Raw genomic sequence first — 11,800 nt, forward strand, 5'->3', positions numbered from 1 at the left:
TTTGAATTAATAACTGATCAACAAAGAGGGTAATGCCATGACTTTCACTCACAACAATAACAACACAATAATTGTTTACTCCCAAATATTTTGAAGTCACACAGAATATATTTTGGGCACATATGTGACTAAAATGGTTGTAATTTTAAGCCCTGAAAAAATATAACTTAATTACATAAATTACTGTTATATTAAGGTACTCTTGAAAATATTTGGGCCAGGCTAATTTGGCTTATACATCACTCTCTTGGCTATCTCCACTTTCCAATCATTACTCTCCTAAATAAAAGCTCAAGTTAAATAAGTCTTGTATGGTGCACTTGGACTGAAATGTTTCATATTTCATATTCATATTGAGTTCCATAAAATTCCAGTACTGTCTGCATCACAAATGACTCTATCCTGTGAAATCCTTTAGACTCACCTTTCCAGTAGAGGTTTCTCCCCTCTCACTCTCTCTGCTCCTCTGCCCTGACTCCTACAGGTCAATAGGGGTGGTGGAGTGATTATTATTATTACCGTATTATCATTATTATTATTATTATCCACATAATCATACGTGAATGAGCTGTTTCACGGTGTGCATCTGATGCTGGAGCTGATGCTCCAGAAGGAAGTCACCCCAAAGATAATATGAAGAGTGCACACCTAACTCTATAAACAACCAGGACCTTCACATTGCATTTCGGACTAACTAGCTAGCTACTGTAAGTAGCAGAGTTCTTTTGGAGCTGAAATGTAACTTTTGACCGCAAACAATAAAGGTAAGACGTGCACAGAGATATACAGCACGCATCTCATGCTGCCTCCTGTACAGGGGGCTCTCGGCTACAGAGTGTGTAAGCCAGGTTTTTATTTTTCAAACAGGGAGCATTTGGCAATTACGTGGGACTTTCTGCTGTTAGCTGGGGGGCTGCAGCTAACTTATTGTTACTATCAGCAGTGATACTTACTCTCTTGAAAAAATTTTGTATGTCCATTCTTGTTCACGTTCTTCTCCTAATGCTGCTCTAGTCGGTTCTGTGTGCTCCGCTCCCGGTACACACACTGCAGGTACCCAGGTACCGAGTGCAAGCTAGGTTGCAGGGAAAACGTGGACTGGATTTCAGTGATTTGGGCGTGCTCTATATGAACAAGTGGAATGGACTCGATAACGACGCACTGACTCTGACTCTCTACCGCTTCCATAAAGGAAACTAAGATTTATGATCACATTTAAGTTAATAATAACTGGTTATATGATTATTTATCTAAACTCAAATTCTCGCCACATTATATTGAATTTGTCAGCACTTTTTTGTAAAAAAAAAAAAAAAAAAACCTTTTTTTTATAAATGAAGATAAAATTATTTAGGGGGGCTTAAGAATATTTTAGGGGGGCTTTAGCCCCCCTAAAATAGGCCTAATGACGCCACTGGATGACACTATCTAATGAGTGTGAATGTCTTCATCAGTGAAAGGGCATTGAAGTTAAATCAAGTGACAGCAGAACATTTGAGGTTTCTCTATATTTACGTATATAAGTCATGTTTGTTTTTTTAAAGCAACTGTTCAACTGTTCAACTGACGTGTAGTAAAGCACTGATATTACTGTGTGAGAAGTTGGGGAGGAACTCCATAACATTTTTTTTAAATGTTTTCCTGTTCATGTAGATTCTCCTCCCCCAAGGTGCAAAGCCATTTTAACTTTGTGATATTGGATATTACGTCATAACAAAAAAAAAAAAATCAAACCTCTAAGAAGGATGTTGAGTATAAAATCTAAAATAATTCTCTTTATTTTTTATTCCCACTTACTGGTCATTATCAAATATAGAAATGTTCCCAAAGATAAACACTGTTAAAATATTTAAAATCCAATGAATTGTCTAGTTGTAGACCCAGGTTTGAAACCGGGTCGGAAAACAAGGGCCTTTCTGCATGGAGTTTGCATGATCGCCCCGTGTGTGCATGCGTTTTCGCCCACAGTCCAAAACATGCACATATGGGGATTAGGTAAATTGGACACTCTAAATTGACCGTAGGTGTCAGTGTGAGAGTGGATGGTTGTTTATCTCTGTGTCCCTCTGATGGACTTGCAACCTGTCCAGGGTGTGACCCCGCCTATCGCCTTATGTCAGCTGGGATTGGCACCCGTACCCCAGCAATCACCATGTGGAGGATAAAGCGGTAGAAAATGGATGGACGTCCAGTTGTTACTTTTGTATGTAAGCAAAGTTATAGCAAGTTATTAGTTTTTGTGGGAGAACTCCCCTTAAACTCTGCACAATTTTGAAATTGTGTGCATGTGTTATAATTCCGCCATTACTGACCTATTGGGCATGATTTGGATCCACTACAGTGAACCCATGGAGGTGACACTAGATAATGCTGCAGATTTTTAAGGTACCACGGAGTTATCTCTTTGTGTAAGAGGTGGTGAATGTATGTCCAAGCCCTTTTTTGTTTGTTTGTTTCTTTCACTTTTGTAAAGTAAACAACAAACTGTTTGCTGAAGGAAGGGTCTTGTACAGGAAGTAGATGTTACAGAATGAATGAGAACATTCAAGCCATGTTTTAAACTTAACAAGAACCAGGCTTATTTCCTGCACATCAAGTAAATACAGGTTTTATGAGTTATTACTTAGTTTTTTTCTATGTTTGCTTTTTATTTGTGCTGATGAGTTGAAGATGTCTGATACAAGATGACAAGTTGTTGGAATTTAAAAAAAAAAGTTTCATGGAAGTTTATTTGGTTATTGGTTTGGGACATGGTGGCAGGTTTTTTGTACATACTTGTGTTAAAAAGAAAATACTGAATCTCTTAATTCCTCGTGTCATTTTCCCCCCTCAACTCGTTTTATCTGATAAACTGTATGAGACTCACTCTCATTCACATGTGGAAAAGGACACAAAGTCATGACAGTGTATAGCAGCTGTTACAGCTCATGAGCTTGCTGGGGGTTACAAACAGGTGATCTGGAGGATGTTGTTTGTTGTGGTGCTGTTTAGCATCCGCATTATTGGAACATGTTTATGTCCATATACAGCACAGCAAATTGTGCAAATCTAACAGTTTTAAAATGTTCAATATACCCCAAGTGTGGACTCCCATGTTTCTTAAAATTATATTTGTACTCCAAAGGGTTTTTGTTAACCTCTCTGAAGCCACAAGTCTGTTTTCTATTGACCTCCACCATGTATTCAGTTCATTTGATAATAAAATACAATTTTCCATTTGTTGTTTGACCTAAAATTAAATGTTCAAATGTACTGTTGGCCATGAAAAAAAACCCATAAAAAAAGCTTCAGCACAGTGACAAACAGCCAATGAAAGCTCGACTCGGACTCCCAGCGCCACTGAAAAATGATGTCATATCTAAACCAATTTCTAAAAGATTAATTCTCGTTTCCCAGAAATGTCAAAAATTCTTTAAAAATAAAACAAAACAAGTTGACGGTTTGATCCATTTTTATTTGTTTCCTCTGGAAAATCTGTTGCAAACTAAGTATTTCCTTGCAACATTTTTCAGTCTACAGTGTACAGTTATAGGAAGGTAAGCTGAAACACGACTGGGTGCATTACACTTGGAGCAGAAATGGTTCAGCAACCCAAACAAAAACAAACAAACAATAAAACTAAGATAAAGCCAGTGATGAGTGGTGCATAACTAACAGTCTGACTCAGGAAAGGGTTAGTTCTGACAATATTTACAAATACAGCATTTCAGAGGAAAACGCTGTGTATTCTACTGTCAGAAAGACAAAGTTTGAACACAAAATCAACAAGATCTTAAAAAAGTACAGCAATGACAATTTAAAACCACGACACGTGTTATTTAACGTCTCGTTTTTCCGCATCTTTACAAAAATCATTCGCCTCCCCTCCCCCAAGGCTTCTACCGTTAAGACGACAAATCTTTTCAACAGAACGATCAGGCACAGATATGATGTGGCCGATATTAAAAATATAAAAGGACAGTGGACAGATAACGGTCTTGAGGATGTTCTAATCGCTCATCTCCATGTCTTCCTGATGGTGATCATCTCCATTTAGTTTTGACTTTTTGGGAATTTGGCCCTCAGACCTCTCCCTCTCCCTCTCCTCCTGGCCTTTGGGGGACGAGGCAGAGTCAGAGTCGCTCTTCCTCTCGTCGTCCTCCTCGTCTCCTTCTTTTTCGCTGTCATAACCTTGTTCCTCCTCATCATAATCCCGGGTCACCTGTTGTCACCACAAGTTAACGCCGTTAATGACTAATTAAAGGAATTCTGAAAATGGTTGAAGCTGGGAGCTCCTCAATGTTCCCATCGTAAAGCTGGACATACCTTTACGTCTCCTTTCTCACTATCAGACTTGCGGTCTCGTTCGCGATCCTTATCCTTGCTCTTCTTCTTTTTACTGTTGGAGCGTTCCCTTTCATCCCTACTCCGGTCCCTGTCCTCTCTTCTGTCTCTATCCCGCTCCTTCTCACGATCCTTGTCCTTCTTCTTCTCTTTCTTGTGACTATGAATATTATTAATTCATTATATTGTTATTTTCAGCCTTGTACTTGTGTGTCAAATTAAGACATACTGCACATCACTCAACTCACCGTCTAGGTGATGGAGACCTGGAAGGCTTCTTCCTGGGGGAACGAGAAGCACTGCGGCTTCGCCTGTGCCTCCTGACAGAGAAAAGTAAGTACAAAAAGTCACTTTACAAAGTAAAAAACCCAACACTGAGTTGTGAATGTTAACAGAATATGAACTGAAAGAAAGTTAATTCTTTACGTGTGTCTAACACTGCACTCAAATCACTCACCGGCTGATGCTTCGAGATCTCCTGGCACTGCTGTAGCTCTTGGGGGGTGTTTTTGACCTTTTCTTGGACTTTTCTTCCTTTCTCCGGTCCCTGCTCAAGAGACAACGTCACGGATATTGCAATTAACCGCAAACACACTTAGTTTGTAAGATGGATAATTGCCAACTTGGCAGCATTTTGGCTTTAAAGCTGGAGAAACCGCAACTGAAGTATTTAAATAAGGATATGTGCTCATGGCAGGACATGATTTACATGCTCGTCTTCCTGACCAAGAACACAGCATTACACACGTTATTATATTTCTGTTTCTATAATCTATAAAACTACTTTTGTTGAAAATTCAAAATGTCGGATGAGAAGTTCCTATTATATAGTACAATTGAATAGATCTTGTTCTTCTACTGCATTTACAAGTTGACAAGTGTTAAAGATCATATTATCTTCTCAGTCCTGTTATTCTTCTAAAGCACCCATTTCTGCAGTAACCGTAGCAGCTGCAGGAAGTTGTAAAATAAAACTACAGGACTGCTACACATTTTTAGAGATGCTGACCTTGATCTACTGCGGCGACCTCTTTCCCGGGAGTGGGACCTCCTCCTTCGTGGGCTCCGGGACCTCCTCCTACTCCTTGAATGTGACCTCTTCCGAGATCTGCTTCTTGAGCGTCTGCCAAAATTATGACGAAAATGTTGTTTAAGCATAATAACTATATTTTGTACATGGACACAAAGCTCATCACTCTGCTTGCTGACAGCTTTGTCTTTACCTGTGTCTTGAGCGAGATCTGGACCGTCTGCGACGAGACCGCGAACGGGAGCGGGAATGCTTGCGCTTGTCATCTTTCTTATCTACAAACACAATTGCACAATGTTAAATATCAACCATGTGGTACAGGCTTAAGACTAACTGTTCTAAAACCTGCTAAAGTGAAGCAGGAATCCTTTTTAAACAGTATCATTAAGAGTCAAGTATGAAAGTGACAGTCTGAGGTTTGTATTTTGCCTCCTTGTGTAAGAAAAGTATTTTCAATAGACACTTCACTAGACTTTCTTTTGAAGTTTTAAAGAGGTTATTCTAAACCACTAACACAAGATAACCACTTACTTCCAGGTTCGATGGCTGCAGAGATCAAAGACTGAGCCTCTCGGACTCTCTTCATGGCCTCTTCAATCTCCTTATTAGAGGCATCGCTCTTAAGCCCTGGATTCAAGTTCAGTCCAGCCGCTAATGGATTCAATCTGCAAGTACCAGTGATCATTTAGATTTTTCCACATAATATGTACTTATATACTTATACATGTACGCACACCACTCTGTCTCTGAATGAGACACTATAGTTTCTTACTTGGGATCCATGGACTGCATGAGCTTCAGGAAGTCCGCAGACAGAGCCTGAAAGAGACAAGAAGGTAGTAAAAATGAAAAAAGATTCTAAACATTTTTGTTTGAAAATGCTACAATTATTATTGTGTATCACATGCTCACCTGAGGGTTCATGTTTGGTCCAGACATTCCCATGGCAGCCATTTGATCCATGTTGGGAGCTCCAAGACCTCCAAATGGTGTCGCTCCCATCTGGAATAGTGGACATGGTGAGTTGAAATACAAGGCAAGGCACTCAGAAGCAGCTAAATGATGAAAATACTGATGACAACATCTGCATGCAACAAACCGTGCTGTATAGACACAGTTGCTTCTATGAAAAGGCACAAACTTTAAGCAAATACTAACTGATGCCAGTGGATTGGGTGTTGGAAGAAGGCCTCCTCCAGGCATCATTCCTGCCACGGCATTGGCTGGAGCCAGCAGCGACATAGCTTTAGATTCATCAGGAATGACTCCTGGAGGAAAATAACATTTCAGTACATGCGCCAAGAAACATCGATAAACACTCAGACTTGCAGAAAAGCCACCTCAGTCTAACTACTCTGTAGTGGAAAATAAAAAAAAATAATAATATATCCACTTGACTCATCTGTAATCCTTGATCCCTGACTTTTTTTTGTCAAAGTATGATTGTAGGATTAGCAGCTATGAATTTAAAAGTCACAATACACACTGTGGTCAACACTGCCAAGATTTTATCACCTGTACTTGTTTTTTAAGTCATGAACCAAACGTAAGCAAGCACAGCCAGTTGTCCCGTGGGATGTGCTCTCAACTTTCATTAGATGTTTTATGAACAAGCGACTCACGCCGGCTGCTTCGCTATAAAGCACACAAAAACATTGAGATACAGAAAACAAAGTTCATGATTTGGGTGTAGACAAAAAGGTACATTTCAACATAACTTACCACTATTAATACAAAACACAGAAAAGGTTTAGTCATGTTACCTTTTCTGGGCTGATCATGGTTACTTTGTACAATACCACCACAGGGGAAAAGGGAAAAAAATAACTTACTTTACAACCAGATAAAATACTATTAATGAGCTACAATACTGATGTTAACCAACAGTATGTCATTAAGTAAATTTTTTATTTTTTTTTAAACTATGTCCAAGATAATCTACAGTAAACAGTGCCAGCAACAGCCGTGATAAAATCATGAAACATGTGCCCAAAGCTGAAGAATGTCCAAACAGTAAAAATCAAAAAGGAAAATCTTATGGAGATGATCATCCACGGTTGTGCAATCTGAAAACAGGCTACTTTAAATCTGACATTTTGAACTTTTTAAAAAAAGGGGGGAGAGAGAGAGAGTGGGAGAGAGAGAGGGGGAGAGAGAGACACACGCACACACTCGCACACACACACACACACACAACAGAAAGGACACTTGAGAAACAGGATAAGGCTGCAGAGGACAAAACTGTTGGTGGCATTTTCAGCAGGGCCTGGTATATAGGGCTGGCTGAACCAGGAAAAAGAACTGTAAAACACAACAACAAAAGAAATACCACTGTTAAATGTGAGATTCACTCAACTCTTTTTCAGAGTCATGTGTGGAGAGGGTCAATTAAGAAAAAATGCATTTTTACTGCAACATCAAGCAGAGGCTTAACACTACTTTTTAGCTTGTTAGTTGAAATTTGGAAACAAAAATGCACATTCTAAAACACTATAATGCTTTGGCACATGAAGCAAGTATAAGCCAAAGGCAGTCTGTGCGCTTATCATGATTAATCACCAAATTATATGCTAAATAACTTCCACTGAAAATAACAGTAGATGGTGGCACACTTTCAAAATCTAGACTTGCATGCAGAGCTGATTAGTTAATCTATCTTGCATGCTTTATGCTTGGTGTAGGGAGGTCCCGAACATTTTCTTTTTGTTCCCATTCTGAACAAGTTAATATCTGCCAATAAATACCATGTCCTGATCCAGTTTTTATATTTTTCTTTGTGATGCACTGTGTACTTGGCCTAAACGAGCCAAAACTGCAAGTGCAGTTCTGAAATACTACTCTCACTTGTCTGGCTGATTATACCTCCTCTCAGCAGTTTGAGCCTTAGTTGTCAACTCCATCTCTATTTCTAAGCGATATTGCACTTGTTAAGGTAGAATCTGGAGTTTGGTGACCTCAGCAACAACAGCCCCATTTTGCATGAACCTAAAAATTCGGTCTAATCAGCCAGTAAGTGAAAACACCCATGTGCAAGTGCAGCATATTTATGTAAAATATCAGCATGTTTATATCATTATCAAATTAGACCCTTTTAACTGCACATCCGTTGATGGTGAATCTTAAGCATCAAGAGTTTTTCCTCAAGTGAATGTTGTTAGTATGGATCAAGGAACATTTTGGAGACTGTTGCATTGAAAGTAGTAAAGTAGAAAATGATTCAAATATAAACAAAGGATAGGATATGGATCAAGCCTGACAGTAGATATGATTTTTGTTTAGAAAATGCCTTGATGCAGATCTGCTCAGGGCATCCCTACTTCGGTGCATGCCTACTTATCAACATACATTAAATTTGCAAGATTTTAAGATACTTTGATTGAGTGAGGAGTTGAGAATGCCCTAAAGCCTCTCCCCAACTCCCTTATTTTTTGCTTAAGAGTTGTGTAGCTAACTTTAAAAAAAAAAAAAAGAAATGATGCCTTGAACAGAGAGAGAAAAAACAGAGTTAATATATTACTGCTGAACAAGAGAGAGGGTGGCTTGCGAGCCTGGTGCCATTATTTTTTCTAATCTCCTGATGGCAGCAGAGGACCACTGTCAGCCAGCAAGGAAGGGGCTCTCTGCAAATGACTTGTCCACTATGAAAACCACAACACAAATAACAGAGAGAGAAGTTTACAGCTAGGTTGAAAGACATGGACACAAATGCACATAACCCTTTTACATACCTACATATGCCAAGCATTGAAAAGCTTAGCTAGCAGATTGGTCAGGAAAAACTCACAATTGCTCAGATAGTGTTTTCAATGCTGATAAATACACTTATGCATTGCGATGTGTTCAGAGATTGTCATGTGCGTGACATAAGAATATTAAAGACACCCACCTTCCGCAAAAGGGACCACAATCAGGGCTCTGTCCACGAAGACGGTGTTTGTCAGGTGTTGAGAAACCCCCACCGATTCAGACTCAAGGAACTTTACAAAACAGACACGTGAAGTCACAGGCAAGGGAGAGTCACTGGAAAAAAATACAGATATGTTGTGCAAAGAATACAAACAAGGAGACCCAACATGTCATCTTTGTGTCCCCAGGGACAACTGAGGTAATGAAAGGCTGTGAGAAAAGCAGCATAGCCTGATGTGTCCTCTGCTTACATTATTTCACACTGAATAAAAAAACGAAACAAATCTTATTAAACAATAGTTTCAGAGTATTGAAATGATTTGTCCACTCTATTGAGAATTAAATACACTGCTAGTGTACAATGCACATTTAAACCAATGAACATCTTCATCTCATTGGATTTTTGTAATATGACTTGAGTGTTGCAGCTTTACTGTTTGCATTTTGATGCTTGACTAGATTGCCAGTGAAACAGTCTGAAGACATCTCCTACCTGCAAAGTGGCCAGATGTAAATCATAAGAGAAAACAAAGCAGAGCACAATTGTTTTCTCCTGTAGATTTTATAAAAATGCACCAATTCAAGTTTCTGCAGGAATCTGTGAAATCTAAAAGAAGTCACTGATGTTGACATTTACACAAGAAAATGTTTTTGTAATGCATTTTCTTAAGTTAGATTAGAGCTGTAGTGACTCTTCTCCTATCCTTAATATAACTGATAAATAATGTCTACTCACACATTAAGATGAAGGATGTGAGGAATTGCCACAGATTATGATAGAGTTGTGCATCTAGTCTGTTACACATTAGGACTCCATCTTTTAAAAGCCATTGACAAATACCAATTGTTGCCATCTTACCAAAAAAATTCAGTTGTCACCAGTTGGTCAGTCAAAACAAAAAACCTAAAAACCATCACCTTGAGCACAGGGAAACATTTTTTATTTAATTTATAATCTTGATACTACTGAATCATGGGCACATACCTGACCAATAGGGTTAGGTAACAAGTGAATAATAAAATATGTTGTTATATAACCATCAGTAGCAACACGGGGTTGGTGCACTGCACACATTTTGCTATGTTACACATTTAGTAACCTTAATGTTTAACTTCAGATGTGTTTCTTCAACATTCATCCACGTCCAAAAACAGAAACTATCTTCTATTACTTGACAATTAAGGTAATTATCAATATCGACTGGTCCATTTAACCCGTAAACCATCGTTTTGTTGGAGGGGAAGTCATGTTTAACAGCTAAAACAACTGGTGTGCGAATATTTACTACGTGAAACGTAGTAAATAAACCCTGATTGTGTCGCTGATTAAGTCACGAGACTGGGCAAGTATAATACACACACACAAACATGGTGTAAAGACCAGGTCCAATGATATGGAACTGGTTTAAACATTAATGGACATTTGAAGACAAAATGACCGGGGAATGGCTGAATGATTTGTCTAAAATGAAGATATAAGTGTTTATTAAACCGTAATGACTGTGTTTGTGGTGCGGGGTCGACTGCAGCTCAGCCAAGGCGCGGGCAAATATAAAGTTAGCATTAGCAAGCTATGCAGCGAGGCCTACTCTGCGCTACAGGCCTTCGGGGGAGCACGGGGTACGCGGAGGTATCACATGTGCGAGTTTAATGAAAAATACTCACTCAGGTGGAAACAACTTGAGCTCTTCTATGTTTCCGAGGAACCCGAACAGAGTCCTCATTTGCTCGGACGTCGTGCTCGGGGAGACATTTGTCACCTGAATGACGTGCGTGCTGGAGTTCATTTTCCGACTGGTTAGCAATATGGCTAGCGCGATGCTAGCAATGTGCCTGGGGATTAGGGTTAAAAGTACGAGCTACGAAACGTTTATGAAAAGAGTAACATTAGGCGAGTAGAAAAATTGGCATCTCTCCAACGATACAGACCGCGGTTGTCGTACAACACGACCGAGAAGATACTACAGCTGCAAGCCGAGGGCAAGAATACCGCGGCCGAGACTGCAGGAGGGTGCGACGTTCAAGTACAGCACATCGATTCGGATAACAAGAGGCAATCACGTTAAAAATTCTTTCAGAAACATCGTCGGTTTCTTCATTATTATTTTTTTAATTTAGATTGTAGTTATACTTGTAGTTCATGTTTTTTTTTTAATCTGGAAGAACTTTAAGTCTTTGAAATACACTTTTCACAGTTCATTGCTTTTGTCATTAATGTATTTATTTATTGGCATTGTTGTGTAAGACATTTTTTGTCGTCCAGCTGCTTTGAAACGAATTTAACGTTTACGCAAGATTAATGAGTATGTAGGAAACACCTAATGTAAACATTTCCTGGGTTCATTTTGTCTTTCTGCTCAAAATTAAAATTCCCAACAAAAAAAACTCTCTGTGTTTTCAACCCTTTCAATGTTCGACACAAGATTTTCTTTGTTACTCAAACCAGAATGTTATTATATCATAATGTTATAATATTTTTTAGCATCTAAGTTATTTTTCCGACAGCACATGAAGGCAGCATTACTTGGAGTGGGTGTGGCT

General features: G+C 39.0%; 1 protein-coding gene across 2 annotated transcripts; it reads right to left on the reverse strand.

Moving 5' to 3' along the window:
• Positions 1 to 3,433: 3,433 nt before the first annotated feature.
• srsf11 (serine and arginine rich splicing factor 11) lies at positions 3,434 to 11,282 on the reverse strand. Of its 2 annotated transcripts, none has more exons than XM_058638872.1 (12): positions 10,925 to 11,282; positions 9,240 to 9,373; positions 6,512 to 6,621; positions 6,266 to 6,355; positions 6,126 to 6,172; positions 5,885 to 6,018; positions 5,547 to 5,628; positions 5,333 to 5,446; positions 4,781 to 4,870; positions 4,572 to 4,643; positions 4,306 to 4,483; positions 3,434 to 4,201 (listed from the first exon to the last, which is right to left on the reverse strand). In XM_058638872.1, the coding sequence occupies exons 1-12, from the start codon at positions 11,044 to 11,046 to the stop codon at positions 3,989 to 3,991; spliced, it is 1,386 nt and encodes a 461-aa protein (XP_058494855.1). In that variant the 5' UTR covers positions 11,047 to 11,282; the 3' UTR covers positions 3,434 to 3,988. The 2 variants fall into 2 exon arrangements, with proteins under 2 accessions (XP_058494855.1, XP_058494856.1); XM_058638873.1 differs by lacking the exon at positions 10,925 to 11,282 and adding an exon at positions 6,869 to 6,988.
• Positions 11,283 to 11,800: the final 518 nt, after the last annotated feature.

The sequence above is a fragment of the Solea solea genome, chromosome 9 (genome assembly GCF_958295425.1).
Source record: "Solea solea chromosome 9, fSolSol10.1, whole genome shotgun sequence".
Classification (NCBI taxonomy): domain Eukaryota; kingdom Metazoa; phylum Chordata; class Actinopteri; order Pleuronectiformes; family Soleidae; genus Solea; species Solea solea.

What these genes read in the sequence shown, in the direction of transcription:
- srsf11 (XM_058638872.1), bottom strand. Translation starts at nt 11,046, where the DNA reads ATGAACTCCAGCACGCACGTCATTCAGGTGACAAATGTCTCCCCGAGC. An exon ending in CACCCAATCCACTGGCATCA is followed by an intron (nt 6,356 to 6,511) that starts GTTAGTATTTGC and finishes CCACTATTCCAG; the next exon opens with ATGGGAGCGACACCATTTGG. An exon ending in AGGTCTCCATCACCTAGACG is followed by an intron (nt 4,484 to 4,571) that starts GTGAGTTGAGTG and finishes TAATATTCATAG; the next exon opens with TCACAAGAAAGAGAAGAAGA.